At 36.9% G+C, this 16,295-nt stretch overlaps 3 protein-coding genes and 2 pseudogenes across 8 annotated transcripts; all 5 read left to right on the forward strand.

Moving 5' to 3' along the window:
* Positions 1-448: 448 nt before the first annotated feature.
* On the forward strand, positions 449-2,621 carry LOC104734660 (nuclear transcription factor Y subunit A-10-like). 4 transcript variants are annotated; one of them, XM_010454281.3, is made up of 5 exons: positions 449-726; positions 929-1,197; positions 1,384-1,475; positions 1,565-1,771; positions 1,855-2,621. In XM_010454281.3, the coding sequence occupies exons 2-5, from the start codon at positions 1,005-1,007 to the stop codon at positions 2,161-2,163; spliced, it is 801 nt and encodes a 266-aa protein (XP_010452583.1). In that variant the 5' UTR covers positions 449-726; positions 929-1,004; the 3' UTR covers positions 2,164-2,621. The 4 variants fall into 4 exon arrangements, with proteins under 4 accessions (XP_010452583.1, XP_010452584.1, XP_087337792.1 ...); XM_010454282.3 differs by having other exon boundaries at positions 513-726; positions 932-1,197; XM_087481666.1 differs by having other exon boundaries at positions 536-726; positions 1,565-1,766.
* A 1,305-nt stretch (positions 2,622-3,926) lies between these two features.
* LOC104734661 (kinesin-like protein KIN-14I) lies at positions 3,927-7,095 on the forward strand (annotated as a pseudogene). Its single transcript, XR_015578197.1, has 13 exons — positions 3,927-4,065; positions 4,149-4,288; positions 4,504-4,670; positions 4,758-4,901; positions 4,994-5,225; positions 5,326-5,397; positions 5,502-5,570; positions 5,676-5,750; positions 5,829-5,960; positions 6,064-6,145; positions 6,229-6,498; positions 6,576-6,682; positions 6,762-7,095. The product of XR_015578197.1 is annotated as a kinesin-like protein KIN-14I (transcript).
* A 2,624-nt stretch (positions 7,096-9,719) lies between these two features.
* On the forward strand, positions 9,720-11,453 carry LOC147929133 (E3 ubiquitin-protein ligase RSL1-like; annotated as a pseudogene). Its single transcript, XR_015578565.1, has 4 exons — positions 9,720-9,765; positions 9,999-10,585; positions 10,699-11,158; positions 11,283-11,453. The product of XR_015578565.1 is annotated as an E3 ubiquitin-protein ligase RSL1-like (transcript).
* Positions 11,454-11,518: 65 nt separating this feature from the next.
* Positions 11,519-13,263, forward strand: LOC104734664 (uncharacterized). Its single transcript, XM_019235141.2, has 7 exons — positions 11,519-11,785; positions 11,936-11,991; positions 12,090-12,239; positions 12,347-12,469; positions 12,557-12,676; positions 12,777-12,952; positions 13,030-13,263. Exons 1-7 carry the CDS (start codon positions 11,765-11,767, stop codon positions 13,077-13,079), a joined length of 696 nt encoding a protein of 231 aa, XP_019090686.2. The 5' UTR covers positions 11,519-11,764; the 3' UTR covers positions 13,080-13,263.
* A 945-nt stretch (positions 13,264-14,208) lies between these two features.
* On the forward strand, positions 14,209-15,973 carry LOC104734663 (nucleolin 2). Its single transcript, XM_010454287.3, has 6 exons — positions 14,209-14,517; positions 14,666-14,721; positions 14,822-14,971; positions 15,085-15,207; positions 15,302-15,421; positions 15,528-15,973. The coding sequence occupies exons 1-6, from the start codon at positions 14,497-14,499 to the stop codon at positions 15,541-15,543; spliced, it is 486 nt and encodes a 161-aa protein (XP_010452589.1). The 5' UTR covers positions 14,209-14,496; the 3' UTR covers positions 15,544-15,973.
* Positions 15,974-16,295: the final 322 nt, after the last annotated feature.

Raw genomic sequence — 16,295 nt, forward strand, 5'->3', positions numbered from 1 at the left:
TCAGATAGGTCAAAATTTGATGGGCCGATTTAATCCGACCTTAACTAAATTATCCAATGGATTTGGGTATGTTTCCATCTCATTAACTAAACATACCCAATTGAGGAGTTGAGTGTGTTTGTTTCAACGACTTCGAGATAAAAAAAAAGCTTGAGAATCAAGGAAACGAACCAAGATCCTCCCGAGAAGATCGAACCTTTAATACTTTCCAATGGGCCTTTTTAAATTGGGCTTATAATGTCGGTCCATAGTTTCCTTCACTACTTTATTTCTACCTTGTCTTTTTATTTCTTCGGCCTATAAAAAACCTATTTTTATCAGAAGGGAACAAAAATGAAACTTGACAAGAACGCAGTAGTACTACTGTTTACTTGATGGAGATTGGTAATGAAAATGATTATGAAGTGTTGTGGGATCATTGTAGCTTGTGGAGAGAGCACGTCAAGCCAACGCTACTACAGTTTACTAGAGCAATAATTCTGTCTATTTTTTTCTGTTTTTTTTTTAATGTCACTACCTACTAAAGTAAAATTTTATAATTAATAATTCTCGATCGCATGAAAGTTGAAGGTGATTGGTTCCTGAAGCTCTTGTTTCCATTACACTTGTTCACTCATAGACACATCTCTCTCTTTCTCTCTCCTTCTCTCTGTGGATCTTTGTTTCCTATTTGGAACCGACATGGCTCCCAACTAATAGGAATCTTAAAGCTTTTCACTCTCTTATGTAAGTCTACTCTGCTTATGCTTTCGTACCCCAATTTGGACTGTTATTTGTAAGATTTTGTTTTGTTATTTGCTTGATTCTTCCATCTTCTTCTTTTTTTGGGGGTCGTCGTCCTTTAGTATCTACTGAGGATCTTGTCTAGGTTTTGCACATGAATGTTTCGTTACTGATTTTTTTTTGTTTTGTTTTTAATCTTGTTTAGCAGATCTTTCAACTCAGCAGCAACATCGACTTGTGGCTCTTTTTCCCTTTTTCTTTGGACTTTTTATTGGAGATCTATGCAAACTGAGGAACTTTTGTCGCCACCACAGACTCCATGGTGGAATGCTTTTGGATCTCAGCCGTTGACTACAGAGAGCCTCTCCGGAGACGCTTCTGATTCATTAGCCGAAGTTAAGGCAGATACTCCGGAGACAGAACAAGGTGTGGTGGATAAACAAAGTTCTACTACTCTCTTGACTTTCTCACCTGGTAAACTCTCAGCTTTCGTTCTGAATTCTCTAAGTGTGTTTTAGTGAAGGTTCCAAGATTGTTGAATAACCGTAACATCATATTAATTAGTAGCCTTGCAAGAAGACAATACGTCTCTGTTTCTTGCAGAATGCATACAAATGCTTTAAGTTAAATCTTATATGTTCTGTCTAATCTTTAATTTAGGTGGTAAAAAGAGTTCACAAGATGTGCCAAAGCCTCATGTTGCTTTCACGATGCAAGCAGCTTGCTTCGAGTTTGGATTTGCTCGGCCAGTGGTACAGTTTTCTTGCAGTGGAATGTAACATTTTCTATCCCTATGATTTTGTTCATGTTGAGTATTTGTTGTGTTTTGTTTTCATTGTAGATCTACACAAAGCATCCTCATGTAGAACAATACTATGGAGTTCTTTCAGCCTATGGACCTCAGAGGTCTTCCGGTCGAGTTATGCTGCCTCTAAAGATGGAGACAGAAGAGGATGGTACCATCTATGTGAACGCGAAGCAGTACCATGGAATTATTAGGCGACGACTGTCCAGAGCAAAGGCCGAAAAACTGAGTAGATGCCGTAAGGTAACTAACTTATTGAAAGTAATTTTTTATAATTTGTTCAATATTCATATTCGAAAATGTTGTTTTGTGTAATGATGTTGCAGCCATATATTCATCACTCGCGCCATCTCCATGCTATGCGCCGTCCTAGAGGATCTGGTGGGCGTTTCTTGAACACCAAGAAAGTTGATGCAACTAAGCCGAGCAATTCTCAGAGTTCTGAAGTCTTTCATCCGGAAAACAGGACCATGAACTCATCGAGGGAAGCAAACATGCCAAATCTCTCGGGATCCGAAGTTACAAGTATGGATTACTTTCTAAGTTCGTCAGTCTATACTCCTAGTGGCATGGTCATGCCTATCAAGTGGAATGCAGCAACAGTGGATACTGGCTGCTACAATCTTAATACATGATCAGCAGATAGGGACAAGACTTGAGGGTTTTGGTTCACAGGTCTTTTGTCTTGTCCCTTATCTTTCAGCCAAACGAAGAGAGAACTTGTGTCCTGAAAAAAAGGACAATGAGTTTCCTTGGTTGGTCCTTGTACCATCCGTTTGGCTGTAAACAGGCAAATCATCTTTGGCTCATCCTTCATCAAGGTGTTTTATTCGTCTGTTTTCTTCAACGCATCTTCATAAGATTTGAACTGGTGAAGAAAACTTGGGTTATGGTTTCTAATTAAAATAAAATAAAATTAGTGAATAACAATGATGGGTTTGCTACTACCCCTCTTGTTCTAACTAATGTGTGTGTTTATGAAACATCTGTAGGAATTTCAAGTTTATGTGGTTTATGTAACAGAGAAACTATTATATATATGTATATGCTCTTTGTTTATGAATTATAAAAATTGAATGCGAACCCCTCAAAAGATACATGTGTGAGAAAATCAATAAACTTTTATCATGATTTTTCAATAAAATAATAAAATTATTTGTATTTTGTTTTATTTATGAATGGAAATCTTTTTAACCAGAGACTCTTAAAATAATATCTTCTATAAAATAGTTAATTTTGTTTAGAAATAATCTAAACATAAGAAAAATTGGAATATTCACCAGAAAATCAACCAAAATGAAAGGTTTTCTAATATATTATTTAAGAATAATATTTTTCTTTTTAATGTATGTGAATAATTTTGATCTCATATAGTTTTACATTATACTTTTTTTATGGGGTTAAATCTACAAAACATAAGGGTTCCTTAATATAACTATTCCTAAGAAAATATAGTAGATTTCTTTTTATATAGGAGATTGACCAACCAAGATATTGGAATCATCACAGAAGAATGTGACCCTTGTTTTGTCAAGAAGTAGAAGAGTCGGTGTTTGTAAAAGATGCAGCTGCGAAATGTTTTTCAATCTCTTAACTGTTCTTTAAGCTTAAACATATCTTTATTATGTGATGTGATACTCATGGTTAAGCTCTGTTAGTAAAAGCCTGGCTATTTGTACTAGGCTAAGCTCTCTCTTTCTTGAATTCCTCTGTTTTATGATGTCCTCTGTTTCTGAGTTCTTTCTGAGTTCTTTTGTTTGTGCTGGTGTTTGTTTATCTATCATTGGCCAAGAAACAATACTTTGGGGGTTTTGAGTCATCCGGTTTAGATGACAAAGAGTAACATAACCGGGTATATACAGAAAAACCAATCAAACCAAAATGACCCAAGAAATGTACAAATGATCCCCACATATGTTCATTATTTTTCTAGTTTCATACCCGTGATCTCGATGATTGCATGCATTGACAATACAAAAAAAAAAAAAAAAAAAAAAAAACACCAACTTGTGCTTGTGCCCCACTACAATCAATTAACGTTACCTTATTACAACAAAACATCTCATTATGTGGATACATTTTCTTTTTGCTATTTCAATGTCAAAACCTTACTGCAACAAATCTCCACCGCTGAAGAAAAGAGCTAGGTAGACAAAACCATTCAAAAGAAAGAAAGGAAAAAGTACCAAAGTACCAACTTGTGCACTACATTCAATAATCATCGATCACGGGGAGCTACAGGTTCGGTTCGGGGAGTGGAGGGAGAGAGAGAGAAAGAGAAGGAAGAGTGAAGAGGACAGAGTATAAAGGCAGTTGTTACAACCTTTGTTGTGTATCTTATTCTTTTTTCCCAGAGAGAAAGAGAGAGAGAGAGAGAGAGAGAGAGATAGAGAGAATTCATTGATTCGTGGAGGAGGTTATGAGTATTCTTCCCAAGTTACCTTTTTAAAAAGAGCTCAACCCTTAATTTCTTAACCAGGAAAATAAAAAAAATCCCAATTTCTCTCCGATCGATCTTATTTGGATCGGACTATAGAGTGAGTGATTGTTTTCAAATTTGCTGTCTGTGAAGAAGTTCCCTAGTTTAATTTTGGGGTTTTCGTTTTGTTGATGCTGTGAGATTATTATTGTTGGAGTCGATGGCGACGGAGGATGGAGGATTGAGCTTCACGGTGGCTTCAGTAATGCAGGATGTGTTGCAGCAACACGGCAATGGCCTTGGAGATCATGATTTACTGTCTCGTCGAGCTGAAGAAGCTGGTATCTACTTCTTCCTTAAATGTTTCAATTTCTTCTTTTATTTTTGGTAAATCGGAATTTGCTTTCTTCTTTCCCTAGTGCGTGTCTCTGTGTGTGTGTGTGTGACTACTCTAGCTTTAGTTTTTTTTGTTTTTTGGGTTAAATTGTAGAGAATGTGCTTCTTCTTCTGCTTTAGATAGATTTTAAAAAATCGTCTTGTGCGTTTGTTTGCGTAGCGTCGAGGAGATATGAGGCAGCTAATTGGCTGAGAAAGATGGTTGGAGTTGTGTCAGCTAAAGATTTGCCTGCAGAGCCAACAGAACAAGGCCTTAGGCTTGGCTTACGAAGTGGTATTATCCTTTGCAAAGTCCTCAATAAGGTTCATCCTGGAGCTGTTTCCAAGGTTTCTTCTTCTTCTTTTTTTTTGTTGAGATTATTATGTTTTTGGTTTTGCAAAAGCGGTTCCTGAGAAAATTTGATCTCTCTTCAGGTTGTGGAAAGTCCTTGTGATGCCATTCTTGTTGCTGATGGAGCTCCCTTATCTGCATTTCAGTATTTTGAGGATGTTAGGAACTTCCTTGTTGCTATCCAGGATATGGGCTTTCCTACTTTTGAAGCATCTGATCTTGAGCAAGTATGTACCCTTGGAGATTTCTCATTGACTTCAATCAAAGAACTGCTCATGAATATGCTTTCTCTTTCTTTTTTCTTTTTTTTTTGTTCTAGGGAGGGAATGCTTCCCGAGTTGTGAATTGTGTTTTGGCAATCAAATCGTATGATGAATGGAAACAAAGTGGTGGAATTGGAGTTTGGAAATTTGGTGGCAACATAAAGCCTCCTACACTTGGTAAATCATCATTTGTGAGAAAAAAACTCGGAGCCGTTCATGAACTCTTTATTCAGAACCTCATCGATCAACAATGACAAGTGTCCCTCTGACACCGATTCTAACAAGCTGGTTGGCCTCTTCAACTTTCTCTGGTTGGTTTTTTTTTTTCTTTCTTTCTGAAGTGCAATGTTTGACGTTCATGTGTCTTTGTTGTACCCTATGTTTTCAGTCCAGTTCAGGTTCCTTGAGCACCCTTGTTCGTGCTGTTCTATCAGATAAAAAGCCTGAGGATGTTCCCAAAGTGAGTTTCAGACTAGTTCGCTTAAGCCTACTCTTTTGTATACATATCGTTGTCATTTGGCTGTGTTATGTTCTTGATGTAAGTTTCTAACGCTATGGTAACAGCTGATTGAATCTCTGCTGAGCAAAGTTGTAGAAGAGTTTGAAAATCGAGTTACAAATCAGTTTGAGTTGGTATGTTTCTGCTTCTTCTCTCTCTCGGTTCATTGGTTAGTTCACAGAACATGATCTTCGGTTGTGTCATAATTCTTCTAATCTGAGAATTTCTGTCATGTGAAGGTTAGAGCAGCTCCAAGAGAATCAACTTCTTCACAGAACAACAAACCATTTCTTAAACCTCATGGCGAAAGAGAGGTTAGAGCAGCTTCAATCTTTCTCTGTAAAAAATATAGGTTAGATGATTTTGCTGATTACTAAAGTGCCTTTTTGTAGAGGGAAGAGAAGAGTTTCAAGGCAATAAAGAACGATGAAACCAATCAGAAAATCCAGATTGTTGACGACGAGGTGAAAAATCGACAATTTAAACAACTGAGAATCTTCAACCAACAACAAGAAGATATAGAAGTAGGCACCACACTACTCCATCTAAACTTCACACTATTTCTTCGAGTTTGGGATAGCACTAATTCTGAGTGTATCTACTGTTCTTTATGTTTTATTGTTATAGGGACTAAAGCAGACACTCTACACTACAAGGGCTGGTATGCAATATATGCAGAAGAAATTTCAAGAAGAGTCCTCTTCTCTTGGTATTCAAATCTTTCTTCTCTTACTTTCTAAAACAACTCTGATTATCCAAGAATATGAAACTAACGGATATATCTGTCCACAGGTATGAACATTCATGGCCTTGCTCATGCTGCTTCTGGTTATCACCGAGTTCTTGAAGAAAACAGCAAACTTTATAATCAAGTGCAGGATCTCAAGGGTAGCATCCGTGTTTACTGTCGGGTACCACCATTTTTGCCTGGACAATCCAGCATTTCTACTACAATTGGGAACATGGAGGATGATACCATAGCGATTAATACTGCATCTAGACATGGAAAATCACTCAAATCCTTTACTTTCAACAAAGTATTTGGCCAATCTGCGACTCAAGGTAATGAAATTGAAACGCCTCGCTCTTATTCTCCAATGATTGAATTGAACCTGAACGATCCATCTTGCTTTTTGTAGAAGAGGTATTCTCTGATATGCAGCCATTGGTCCGTTCTGTTCTTGATGGATACAATGTATGCATATTTGCATATGGTCAAACTGGATCAGGAAAAACATTCACAATGGTAAGATTAGAGTTGAAACTATAAAATTTTGAAGCACTTTGAAGCTAGAGAAATTTATTATTGTTTCCAAATTTTCTAGAGTGGACCAAGAGATTTAACAGAGAAGAGTCAAGGAGTTAATTACAGAGCACTTGGTGATCTGTTTCTTTTTGCTGAACAAAGAAAAGAGACATTCCGCTACCATATTGCTGTTCAGATGATTGAGATTTACAATGAGCAAGTCAGAGACCTTCTCGTTAGTGATGGAAGCAACAAAAGATATCCTTGTAAATCTCCACCGTCTGCGAGCTAAAGAAAAGAGCTAGGTAAAGACATGGGTCTTCACTGTTTTTAAAACCATTCAAAAAACTTTCAAACTAACTAAAATATGCACGTTTTATTATTATTGTCAACTTGTCGTTGCTCTTTCATTACCTACCCGCCCATCTCCCGCTTCTGCATCTAAATAGTCGCTCTAGCCCCTATCCCGTAGTCGTAAAGCGTTTTATCCATGTTGACGAGAGTACCTTCCCGCCAAAGGTCAAGTACTGCATGGCTTGAGGAAATTTACCAAGCTTCGGAAATTCCTCAAGCCATACAGTACTTGAGCTTTGGCGGGAAGGTACTCTCGTCAACATGGATAAAACGCTCTACGACTACGGGATAGGGGCTAGAGCGACTATTTAGATGCAGAAGCGGGAGACGGACAAGTAGGTAATGAAAGAGCGACGGTAAGTTGACAATAATAATAAAATGTGCATATTTTAGTTAGTTTGAAATATTTTTGAATGGTTTTAAAAACAGTGAAGGCCCATGTCCTTACCTAGCTCTTTTCTTTAGCTCACCGACGGTGGAGATTCGTCCAAATCTCTAAAATTGTTGCAGTAACGTTTTGACATTGAAATAACAAAAAGAAAATGTACACATGATATGCTCAAATTAAACCCTAGAGCTACTCTTTCAAATTAAGAGATCACTGCAGTACTTAGGGGTCGAATTCCACAAGTACTCAAGTCTACACAATAAATTATAGAGTTTTATAATTATGAAACAGATTAAATTAAATTGAAATAACAATGCAAAATATTAAATAAAACAGTTGTAAATTCAATGGATCAAAAAGCTAGGCCTAGGGAATTTCTCAGAAAATTACAAATTATTAAATCTTGAAATAAATAGGATTCAAACAAGATCTAGAACTCTAAACACTTTTGTAAAATAAATCAGTTTTCACTGCAAATATTATCTAAATTTAAAACCAGAAAATCCAAATCTCTTTGCAAAATTCAAGGTTAAAAATCAGCTTTGAAAACTGGTTTAGATTGTCCACAAAATTACTAGATCAAATCTCTTTGCAAGTTTTAATTTTGCTCATCAAAAAATTTTATCAGGAAAATCAATTATATTTTCATATCAATTTATTTTTCTAGATTATTAATTCTAGATGGCCAATCAAGGATTAATATGAAGAACAATTTATGATGAAGATCTAGAAAGATAATGAATCCTAAATAATCAGATCTAATAAATCATAAAATCCCTATGAAAAAACCCTGAACCTAACAAACAAACTACTCAGACATATTCAATGAAAAACAAATCATCTTTTTTGAATAATAAGCAATAGAGATTAAAAAGTAAGAAGGGAGTTTAAAAATTCTTCTCTCTACAAAGGAATTCAGATCTCTCTCTCCCAAAAGCTCTCAAAATCTCACAGGGTTGCAGAATATAAAACTTGCTAGAAAATAACTTAAGGGTTTTAAAAACCTAAAAACACTATTTATATGTCCTAAAACACGTCAAGGACTTGTGTTGCAATTATGGAAAACTTTGGGGCAGATTTGTAAAACTTCCAAAACTTGGGTCTTGAATGGCAAACAGGGGTGTCGACCGACACCAAGTGAGGTGTAGATCGACACCATCACTTCTGATCGGCTCCAAATTCTCTTCCTTAGCTGAATTGCTCCAAAATCCCTCTAATTGCTCCATTTTGCTCCTTTCATGCCAAAATCGGATCAATGTCCAAAATGCCATATATGAGACAAAAAAAGCTAGAATGCCATATCAAGTTTATTTATTTATTTTTTTAATTTATTTAAATCAAAATGTTTGGAAAAGACCAAAAATCCTTTAACCTAATACTCATTTATTTTCTCTTCAGTTTCTCTCTAGCTCATTTTTGTCGACAGATCTGAAAAAAAAAACAAAAAGATTGATTTTTTTTAATGTTCTTAGATTTCACTTCTAATCGTTGTGTGTGTGTCGCCATAGCCAAACCTTATTTCGGTTCTCGTTTAGTTGCAGCGGAGATGATGATTTGCGGCGAAGGAGAAAGTGGAGAGGAACAACAAAGATGGTGTAAAACGAGTTGGTGATGAAGAGGGAAGATCTGGGGGAGTAAATGGACGGCGGATCAAGCCATGGAGAGGTTAAAATCGGGGGTTGATGGCGGAGGAAGGCGACGGCAGCGCTAGGGTTTAGAACAATTAGTTGGTTTGGTAACAGTTGTACCCATTGTATATATCATTTGTACTAGTTGTACTTTTATATATTAGTTGTACCAATTATCCTATTCTCTATGAGTTGTACTCATTATAATATTATATCTCAGTTGTACCAATTATATTAGTTGTCCTATTGTACCAGTTGTCCAATTTTATCTCAGTTGTTCTAGTTGTATTTCGTCTCAAATTTCATTAAGGGTAATTTAGGAATATCACATTTTCGATGGCATTTAGATTAAACACTGGCATGCCAGATTTTTTGTTTTGTTTTTTGTGGCATTTTGGCCTCTTAGAAAATCTGTAAAGACTCAAAACATCTTAGAAAACAAATCAAAAGATTCTAAAAGACTTCTTATATCATGGTTAAAAACCACGAAAATCATGATACATGAACGCACATAATTCGATGTTTTGTAGTAAAAAGGTAACGTTTTTGAATGTAGTGGGCACAAGCACAAGTTGGTGCTTTTTCTTTCTTTTCTTTTTTTTTTGTTTGTTGTCAATGCATGCAATCATCGAGATCACGGGTATGAAACTAGAAAAATAATGGAAATATGTGGGGATCATTTGTACATTTCTTGGGTCGTTTTGGTTTGATTGGTTTTTCTGTATATACCCGGTTATGTTACTCTTTGTCATCTAAACCGATGACTCAAAACCCACAAACAAACACCAGCACAAACAAAGGAACTCAGAAACAGAGGACATCATAAAACAGAGGAATTCAAGAAAGAGAGAGCTTAGCCTAGAACAAATAGCCAGGCTTTTACTAAAAGAGCTTAACCATGAGTATCACATCACATAATAAAGATATGTTTAAGATTAAAGAACAGTTAAGAGATTGAAAAGTATTTCGCAGCTGCATCTTTTACAAACACCGACTCTTCCACTTCTTGACAAAACAAGGGTCACATTCTTCTGTGATGATTCCAATATCTTAGAAAACAATGGTTTTGCTATTTTCTACAAAAAAAGGCAAAACCATTGTTTTCCTTTTTGTGTGAAGGTTTTCATCTATAAAAAGAGAAGGCTGATTCCGCATTGGGGTAATCTCTTGTGGCGTCTCTTTCGTTTTTCTTCTTTTAGCACAAACGTTTTTAAAGTTCACAAAAGCAAGAAGCAATCAAGAAAAAGCCTTACACGATGTGTGAGTGAGACGTCTTATCGGTTATACTGCAAGGGTTTGGTGAGTGAAGAGGTGGTTAAGGACGAGACTAGGCAGATAGGTGGTTTTGGTGTGGCCATATGTGACCCCGAGGATAACCGACTATATGAGATGAAGAAAGCTCTGGGAGATGAAGAGTCCACACAGCAGGAAGTTGCGGAATTGGCGGCCGTAGTTCATGGGTTGAAGTGGGCGTTGGAGCTCGATTTGGCAAGGGTCACATTCTTCTGTGATGATTCCACTATCTTAGAATACGTAATTAATTACTGAACCCCATTAGTAGACGGCATATAATATAGTAATGTGTGTATTTGCTAGATTTTAAATGACTCATGTTTTTTTTTCTCCCTTACTATTGTTTGTGACAGGTAACAGGTAAAGCTGAACCAAACGAGTCCAGTGTAGCAACACTTGTGAAGGAAGTGGCTCTTCTTCAGAGCAGATTCTCGTCTTGCGAAGCACTTCGGAGAGTGCGCTGCGTGCTGATATGACCCGAAAAAGGGAGAACAGAGTACACTGTGCGTCATCCGAATTCTTCGTTTTAATGCCCAAGGCCAAAATCACTGAGTACTCAAAAAAGTTCTTCGTTGATGCTGAGCTGTCAGGAGGAGCCAGAAAGTGCATGGAGTGTGGGTTTTGTTACTGCGACAACTGCAGAACAGAATGGCACTATAACATGACATGTGATGTATTCCGTGAAACAGAGACTTATCAGACATCTCCTGCGGCACGTTTAGAAGCTAAGGCTAAGAGATTAGGATGGAGGATATGCAGGAATTGCAAGTCGATGCTTGTAATTGATCTACATTGCAACCGGATTACCTGCTCGTACGCTCTCTCTTGACTCATGGCTCTTGTTATTAATTATATAATGTGTTGTTTTGGTTGCACATTTGTTTATTAATTAATTGTATATTGATTTTGGTTCTTTTGTTTTGTGAAATCCTCGCAGATGCGGATACCAGTTCTGCTACGTCAGTGAAGCTGAGTGGAACAAGGAAACCGGATGTTGTTCCTAGGGAACATGTGTTTGTGTTGAGGGGGTTTAATTTGTGATCTTATAGAAGAAATGTGACAGGAAAAAGAGTTCGGTTTAATTAATATCCTTGTATTTTGGTTTGTTTATTGGGTTTTAGCAAACGCATAACCTTTTTTAATTTATCCATTTGCGAGGGTAAAAAAAAAAACAACAAGCCAAATCGTTTGATACTTTGATATACGAAAAAAATCCAGAAGATTATATTGGGCTTAGTCAGGGCGGAATTAAATACAAGGGCCGATCGTTTGATATACGAACGATGCCCTAACAAAGAATCGTTTGATGCTAAATCCCCAAATTATTAATTCATATTTTTACAGCAAATTCACCACATCAAACTGTTACCAATCAGTCGGAGCCTTAAAACCTAGCAAGCCGCTCTTGTCAACTTCTCCATGGACGAATCCGTCAACAAGGTAATCTTCTTTATTATTATGGCTTTCTTCACAAGGATCTCTCTTTAATCTCTGTTTCTCAAGTAATGATTTCTTCATTCACAAGTATGTAAGAAATTTTTGTTTTTAATTAGTAGAATGTCTGATTAGATCGTTTGTACCTTTTATCAGGGGATGAAATCGCTGTCACTGAAGGATAGTAGTGATGCAGCCATTCCAAAAAGCCGGTAAATTGATCAATTTCTTTGGTATGTAATAATGTGTAAAGATGTTGTCCTCTTTTGTCACGTCGTTGTTGATAAATATTATTATCTAATAATTGCAGTGAGATAGGGAGAATATTCGTTTCGGGATATGACACGGCTCTTACTCGTGATGTTGTCGAGAGCGCTCTGAGAAAACATTTTGCTTCATGTGGAGAGATCACTGATGTTTATATTCCATCGAATTTTAAAAAGGATGCGAGAATCTGGCAGTTTAGTAGTGCCTTCTGATGTTTATATTCCAGTTTTCTTCCCTCTCTGCTCAGCTCTTTATTACAATTGTGAAGTTCTAAAGAGAAAAACTTGCTTTGTTTCACAGAAATGCTCTTATATATTTTGTGGGAGAGGGAGCAGTGGATAAGGCTTTGCAACTTAAAGGAAGTGACGTGGATGGATGGACTGTCTCTGTTACTGCTTATCCCTTTCCCAAAAATGCAAACAGGTAACCTGATCATGTTTCATCTCCTCCTGGCGATTTGTTATATATAATGTTGTTAATCTTATCTCGTGTAAATATAAATTATTGCAGTTTCGGTAATGTAAGAGTTGAAGGATATGACCCTTCCCTTAGTCATGATGAAATCCTGAGCGCTATGACTAAACTTTTCTCTTCTTACGGAAAGATTAGTCCAGTCATATTTTCAGATCGGTTTGTGGCTTCTTCCTAGTATTTATTTTTCTTCTCAAATTTCAAGTTTGTAAGTGCATAACTCTAAAGATATGCCTCTCTTTCTTGTTGATTTTTACAGCTCAGTTATATTGCGTATTCAGGGAAAAGACGCTGCAGAGAAGGTGCCTGAACTTAATGGCATCGTCATCGAGGGACGCAAATTAGATGTTCGTCTTCTTTCTGGACTGAACAAATCCACCCGCCACCAGCGCCGCTTACGTGGCGGCCTCATTTGTGGCCGCAGATACTTTCAAGGTACATAAAATTTGATTCTTTATTCTTTATTCTTGATTCTTGGTAACAAAGTTTAAAAACTTTCGGGTTTATTTTAGGTAAGAAGAAGTTTAAGACATCTGATGAGTTGAAAGACTCTCTCTCTTAGGAGAAAGAGTAAAAGACAAAGCTCTCTATCGTGTGGATACGATGCAACCTCTCTCTCTTTTACTTGTTATGCTTCCCTTGTGGATGTTAAAATAATATCGATATTTTGTGCTGTTTATCAAGTATGATATTTTATGTGTGGACTCATCATTATCCGCCTTCGTTGTTTATTTGTTTTCCCACTATGAGTATGAGCCCGTATAAGATTCGAATGATTGGGTACCGTCAAAACGCACTATCCGTAATCCCAAAATAACCGAACCTAACAAGATATTGAGGTCCCAGATCATACGACCGCGTTTCGAGCTATTGAGGTCCCTATAGCTATAGACTATAGTCTTACAAAACAACTATTCGGCCTACATATATCAGACGACGGCGTTTCGAGCTCACAAAACAACTTCTAAGCCCAAATAAATCTGATGACACCCCGTTCCGATTCTATAAAATAAAATTGGTATTGCTTTGGTATTTTTCTTTTCCTTCTTCTTTGAAATCGTTCCCCTAAACCATAATATTTAATCTCTCTCTCTTTGACACCATTCTTTTTTTTTTTTTTTCACTAAAAATAGAGAAACTCTTCTTCTCTTCTTCTCGTATTCCTTTTTCAATACACACAACAATAACTGTTCGATTTCTATAGATACACAAGTATATGATTAACAACAACGAAGATTAGCATTCTACATTCAGTGTTCAAATGGAGAATATAATTAAAAATGGATTGGCCATTTTTGGGTGTTGACAGTATCAGTGCGGCATGGATGATATAGACTCATGCATGTTTGAAATATGCAAGTGGAAAGTAATACTTTCAACGGTAATCTCAAGAGAGGTCACGTGTCATTTAATTGTATGGTTAGCTGCTAAGTACGTGTCATTTAGCTGCTAAGTACTGATAGGAAGTATGTGTACCTTGGACCGTCACGAAGAATCTGAGATAAATCGGTACAACAATGATTTAGAAAAAAATGTTTCGTCAAATATATATTAGAGTATTTGTAATTCTTCCCTTGAATAAGGGTAAAATTGTAAATCATATATTAAATGAGACCTTGCTGCACCACAATCCCAGCTCGAGAGTGTGATTCGACGCCTTTTACATTTTTACTAAACTCATCACGGTTTTCACACACTTGAATCATGTCACAGTTGAGCCGAAAGATCATTCGTTGGTGACCCTGTAATTAGGGTCGTCACACCGGAGCCGTACCGGACTTCCATTCAACCTCTTAGTCAGGCCCGAATTAAATATAAGGCCCGATCGTTTGATATACGGACGATGCCCTAAACAAGAATCGTTTGATATAAATACTTATTCAGACCTAAAATGGCTGAATCCCCGAAAGTGTATTACATTTTTTTTTTTGGTTGTCGCCTCTAGAAAACCTAGCAAGCCGCTCTTGTCAACTTCTCCAATGGACGAATCCGTCGACAAGGTACTCTTCTTTTATCTTTGTGGCTTTCTTCACAAGGATCTCTCTTTAATCTCTGTTTCTCAAGTAGTGATTTCTTCACAAAGTATGTAAGAAATTTTTGTTTTTAATTAGTAGAATGTCTGATTAGATCGTTTGTACCTTTTATCAGGGGATGAAATCGCTGTCACTGAATGGTAGTAGTGATGCAGCCATTCCAAATAGCCGGTAAATTGATCAATTTCTTTGGTATGTAATAATGTGTAAAGATGTTGTTCTCTTTGTCACGTCGTTGTTGATAAATATTATTAAAATCAAATAATTGCAGTGGGATAGGGAGAATATTCGCTTCGGGATATGACACTGCTCTTACTCGTGATGTTGTCGAGAGCGCTCTGAGAAAACATTTCGCTTCATGTGGAGAGATCACTGATGTTTATATTCCAGTGAACTATCATGAGGATAACAGAATCTGGAAGTTTAGTAGTGCCTTCTCTAATACCTCCAGTTTTTTTTTTCTTCTTTGCTCAGCTCTTTATTACAAATAAAAAGTTATAACGAGAAAACTTGCTTTGTTTCACATACGTACAGATGTGCTTTTATATATTTTGTGGGAGAGGGAGCAGTGGATAAGGCTTTGAAGCTTAACGGAAGTGACGTGGATGGATGGAATGTCTCTGTTACTGCTTATCCTTTTCCCGAAAATGCAAACAGGTAACCTGATCATGTTTCATCTCCTGCTGGCGATTTTGTTATATAATGTTTTTTTTTTTTTTTATCTTATCTCGTGTAAATACAATTATTGCAGTTCCGGTGATGTAAAAGTTGAAGGATATGACCCTTCCCTTAGTCGTGATGAAATCCTGAGCGCTATGACTAAACTTTTCTCTTCTTACGGAGAGATTAGTCCAATCATATTTTCAGATCGGTTTGTGGCTTCTTCCTAGTATTTCTTTTTCTTCTCAACTTTCAAGTTTGTAAGTGCATAACTCTAAAGATACGCCTCTCTTTTTGTTGTTGATTTTTACACTCAGTTCTATTGCATATTGAGGGAAAAGACGCTGCAGAGAAGGTGCCTGAACTTAATGGCATCGTCATCGGGGGACGCAAATTAGTTGTTCGTCTTCTTTCTGGACTAGACAAATCCACCCGCCACCCACGCCGCTTACGTGGCGGCCCCATTTGTGGCCGCAGATACTTCCCAAAGGTACAAAAAAATTGATTCTTGATTCTTGATTCTTTGGTAACTAAGTGTATACTTTCGGGTTTATCTTAGAGGATGAAGTTTAAGCCCTCTCTTGAGTAAGAAAGAGCCTCTCTTAGAAGGAGAAAGTAATAGACAGCTCTCCTTGGTGTGTGTTTTCTGTCTAGATGTGATAGATACGATGCAACCTCTCTCTTTTAGTTGTTATATGCTTGTGGATGTTAAAATAAACTCGATACTTTCTGCTGTCATTATTAGTAAGTATGATATTTTTTATGTGTGGATGTTCAAACTAAAGCTCATTATTATCCGCCTTCATTGTTATTTGTTACCCACCAATGAGTAATCCCATACCGTTGATAGGCAAAATAACCGAATCCAATGAATCGACTTTAAAATATCCAGAGTTCAAGATCCAAGGTCTTCGAGCTATTGAGGTCCCTATAATTTTACAAAACAACTATTCAGCCTACATAGATTCCGAGCTCACAAAATAACTTCTAAGCCTAAGGGCATCTCCAATGGTACTCTATATCTTACTCCAAACTCTATATTTGGAGTAAAACCATCTCCAATGGTACTCTATATTCTATTCTAA

The sequence above is a fragment of the Camelina sativa genome, chromosome 13 (assembly GCF_030686135.1).
Source record: "Camelina sativa cultivar CO46 ecotype springtype chromosome 13, ASM3068613v1".
In the NCBI taxonomy this organism is placed as follows: Eukaryota; Viridiplantae; Streptophyta; class Magnoliopsida; order Brassicales; family Brassicaceae; genus Camelina; species Camelina sativa.

What these genes read in the sequence shown, in the direction of transcription:
- LOC104734660 (XM_010454281.3), top strand. Translation starts at nt 1,005, where the DNA reads ATGCAAACTGAGGAACTTTTGTCGCCACCACAGACTCCATGGTGGAAT. An exon ending in TTGGATTTGCTCGGCCAGTG is followed by an intron (nt 1,476 to 1,564) that starts GTACAGTTTTCT and finishes TTTTCATTGTAG; the next exon opens with ATCTACACAAAGCATCCTCA. An exon ending in AACTGAGTAGATGCCGTAAG is followed by an intron (nt 1,772 to 1,854) that starts GTAACTAACTTA and finishes ATGATGTTGCAG; the next exon opens with CCATATATTCATCACTCGCG.
- LOC104734663 (XM_010454287.3), top strand. Translation starts at nt 14,497, where the DNA reads ATGGACGAATCCGTCGACAAG. An exon ending in GAGGATAACAGAATCTGGAA is followed by an intron (nt 14,972 to 15,084) that starts GTTTAGTAGTGC and finishes ACATACGTACAG; the next exon opens with ATGTGCTTTTATATATTTTG. An exon ending in TTTCCCGAAAATGCAAACAG is followed by an intron (nt 15,208 to 15,301) that starts GTAACCTGATCA and finishes CAATTATTGCAG; the next exon opens with TTCCGGTGATGTAAAAGTTG.
- LOC104734664 (XM_019235141.2), top strand. Translation starts at nt 11,765, where the DNA reads ATGGACGAATCCGTCAACAAG. An exon ending in TTTCCCAAAAATGCAAACAG is followed by an intron (nt 12,470 to 12,556) that starts GTAACCTGATCA and finishes AAATTATTGCAG; the next exon opens with TTTCGGTAATGTAAGAGTTG. An exon ending in TGGCCGCAGATACTTTCAAG is followed by an intron (nt 12,953 to 13,029) that starts GTACATAAAATT and finishes GGTTTATTTTAG; the next exon opens with GTAAGAAGAAGTTTAAGACA.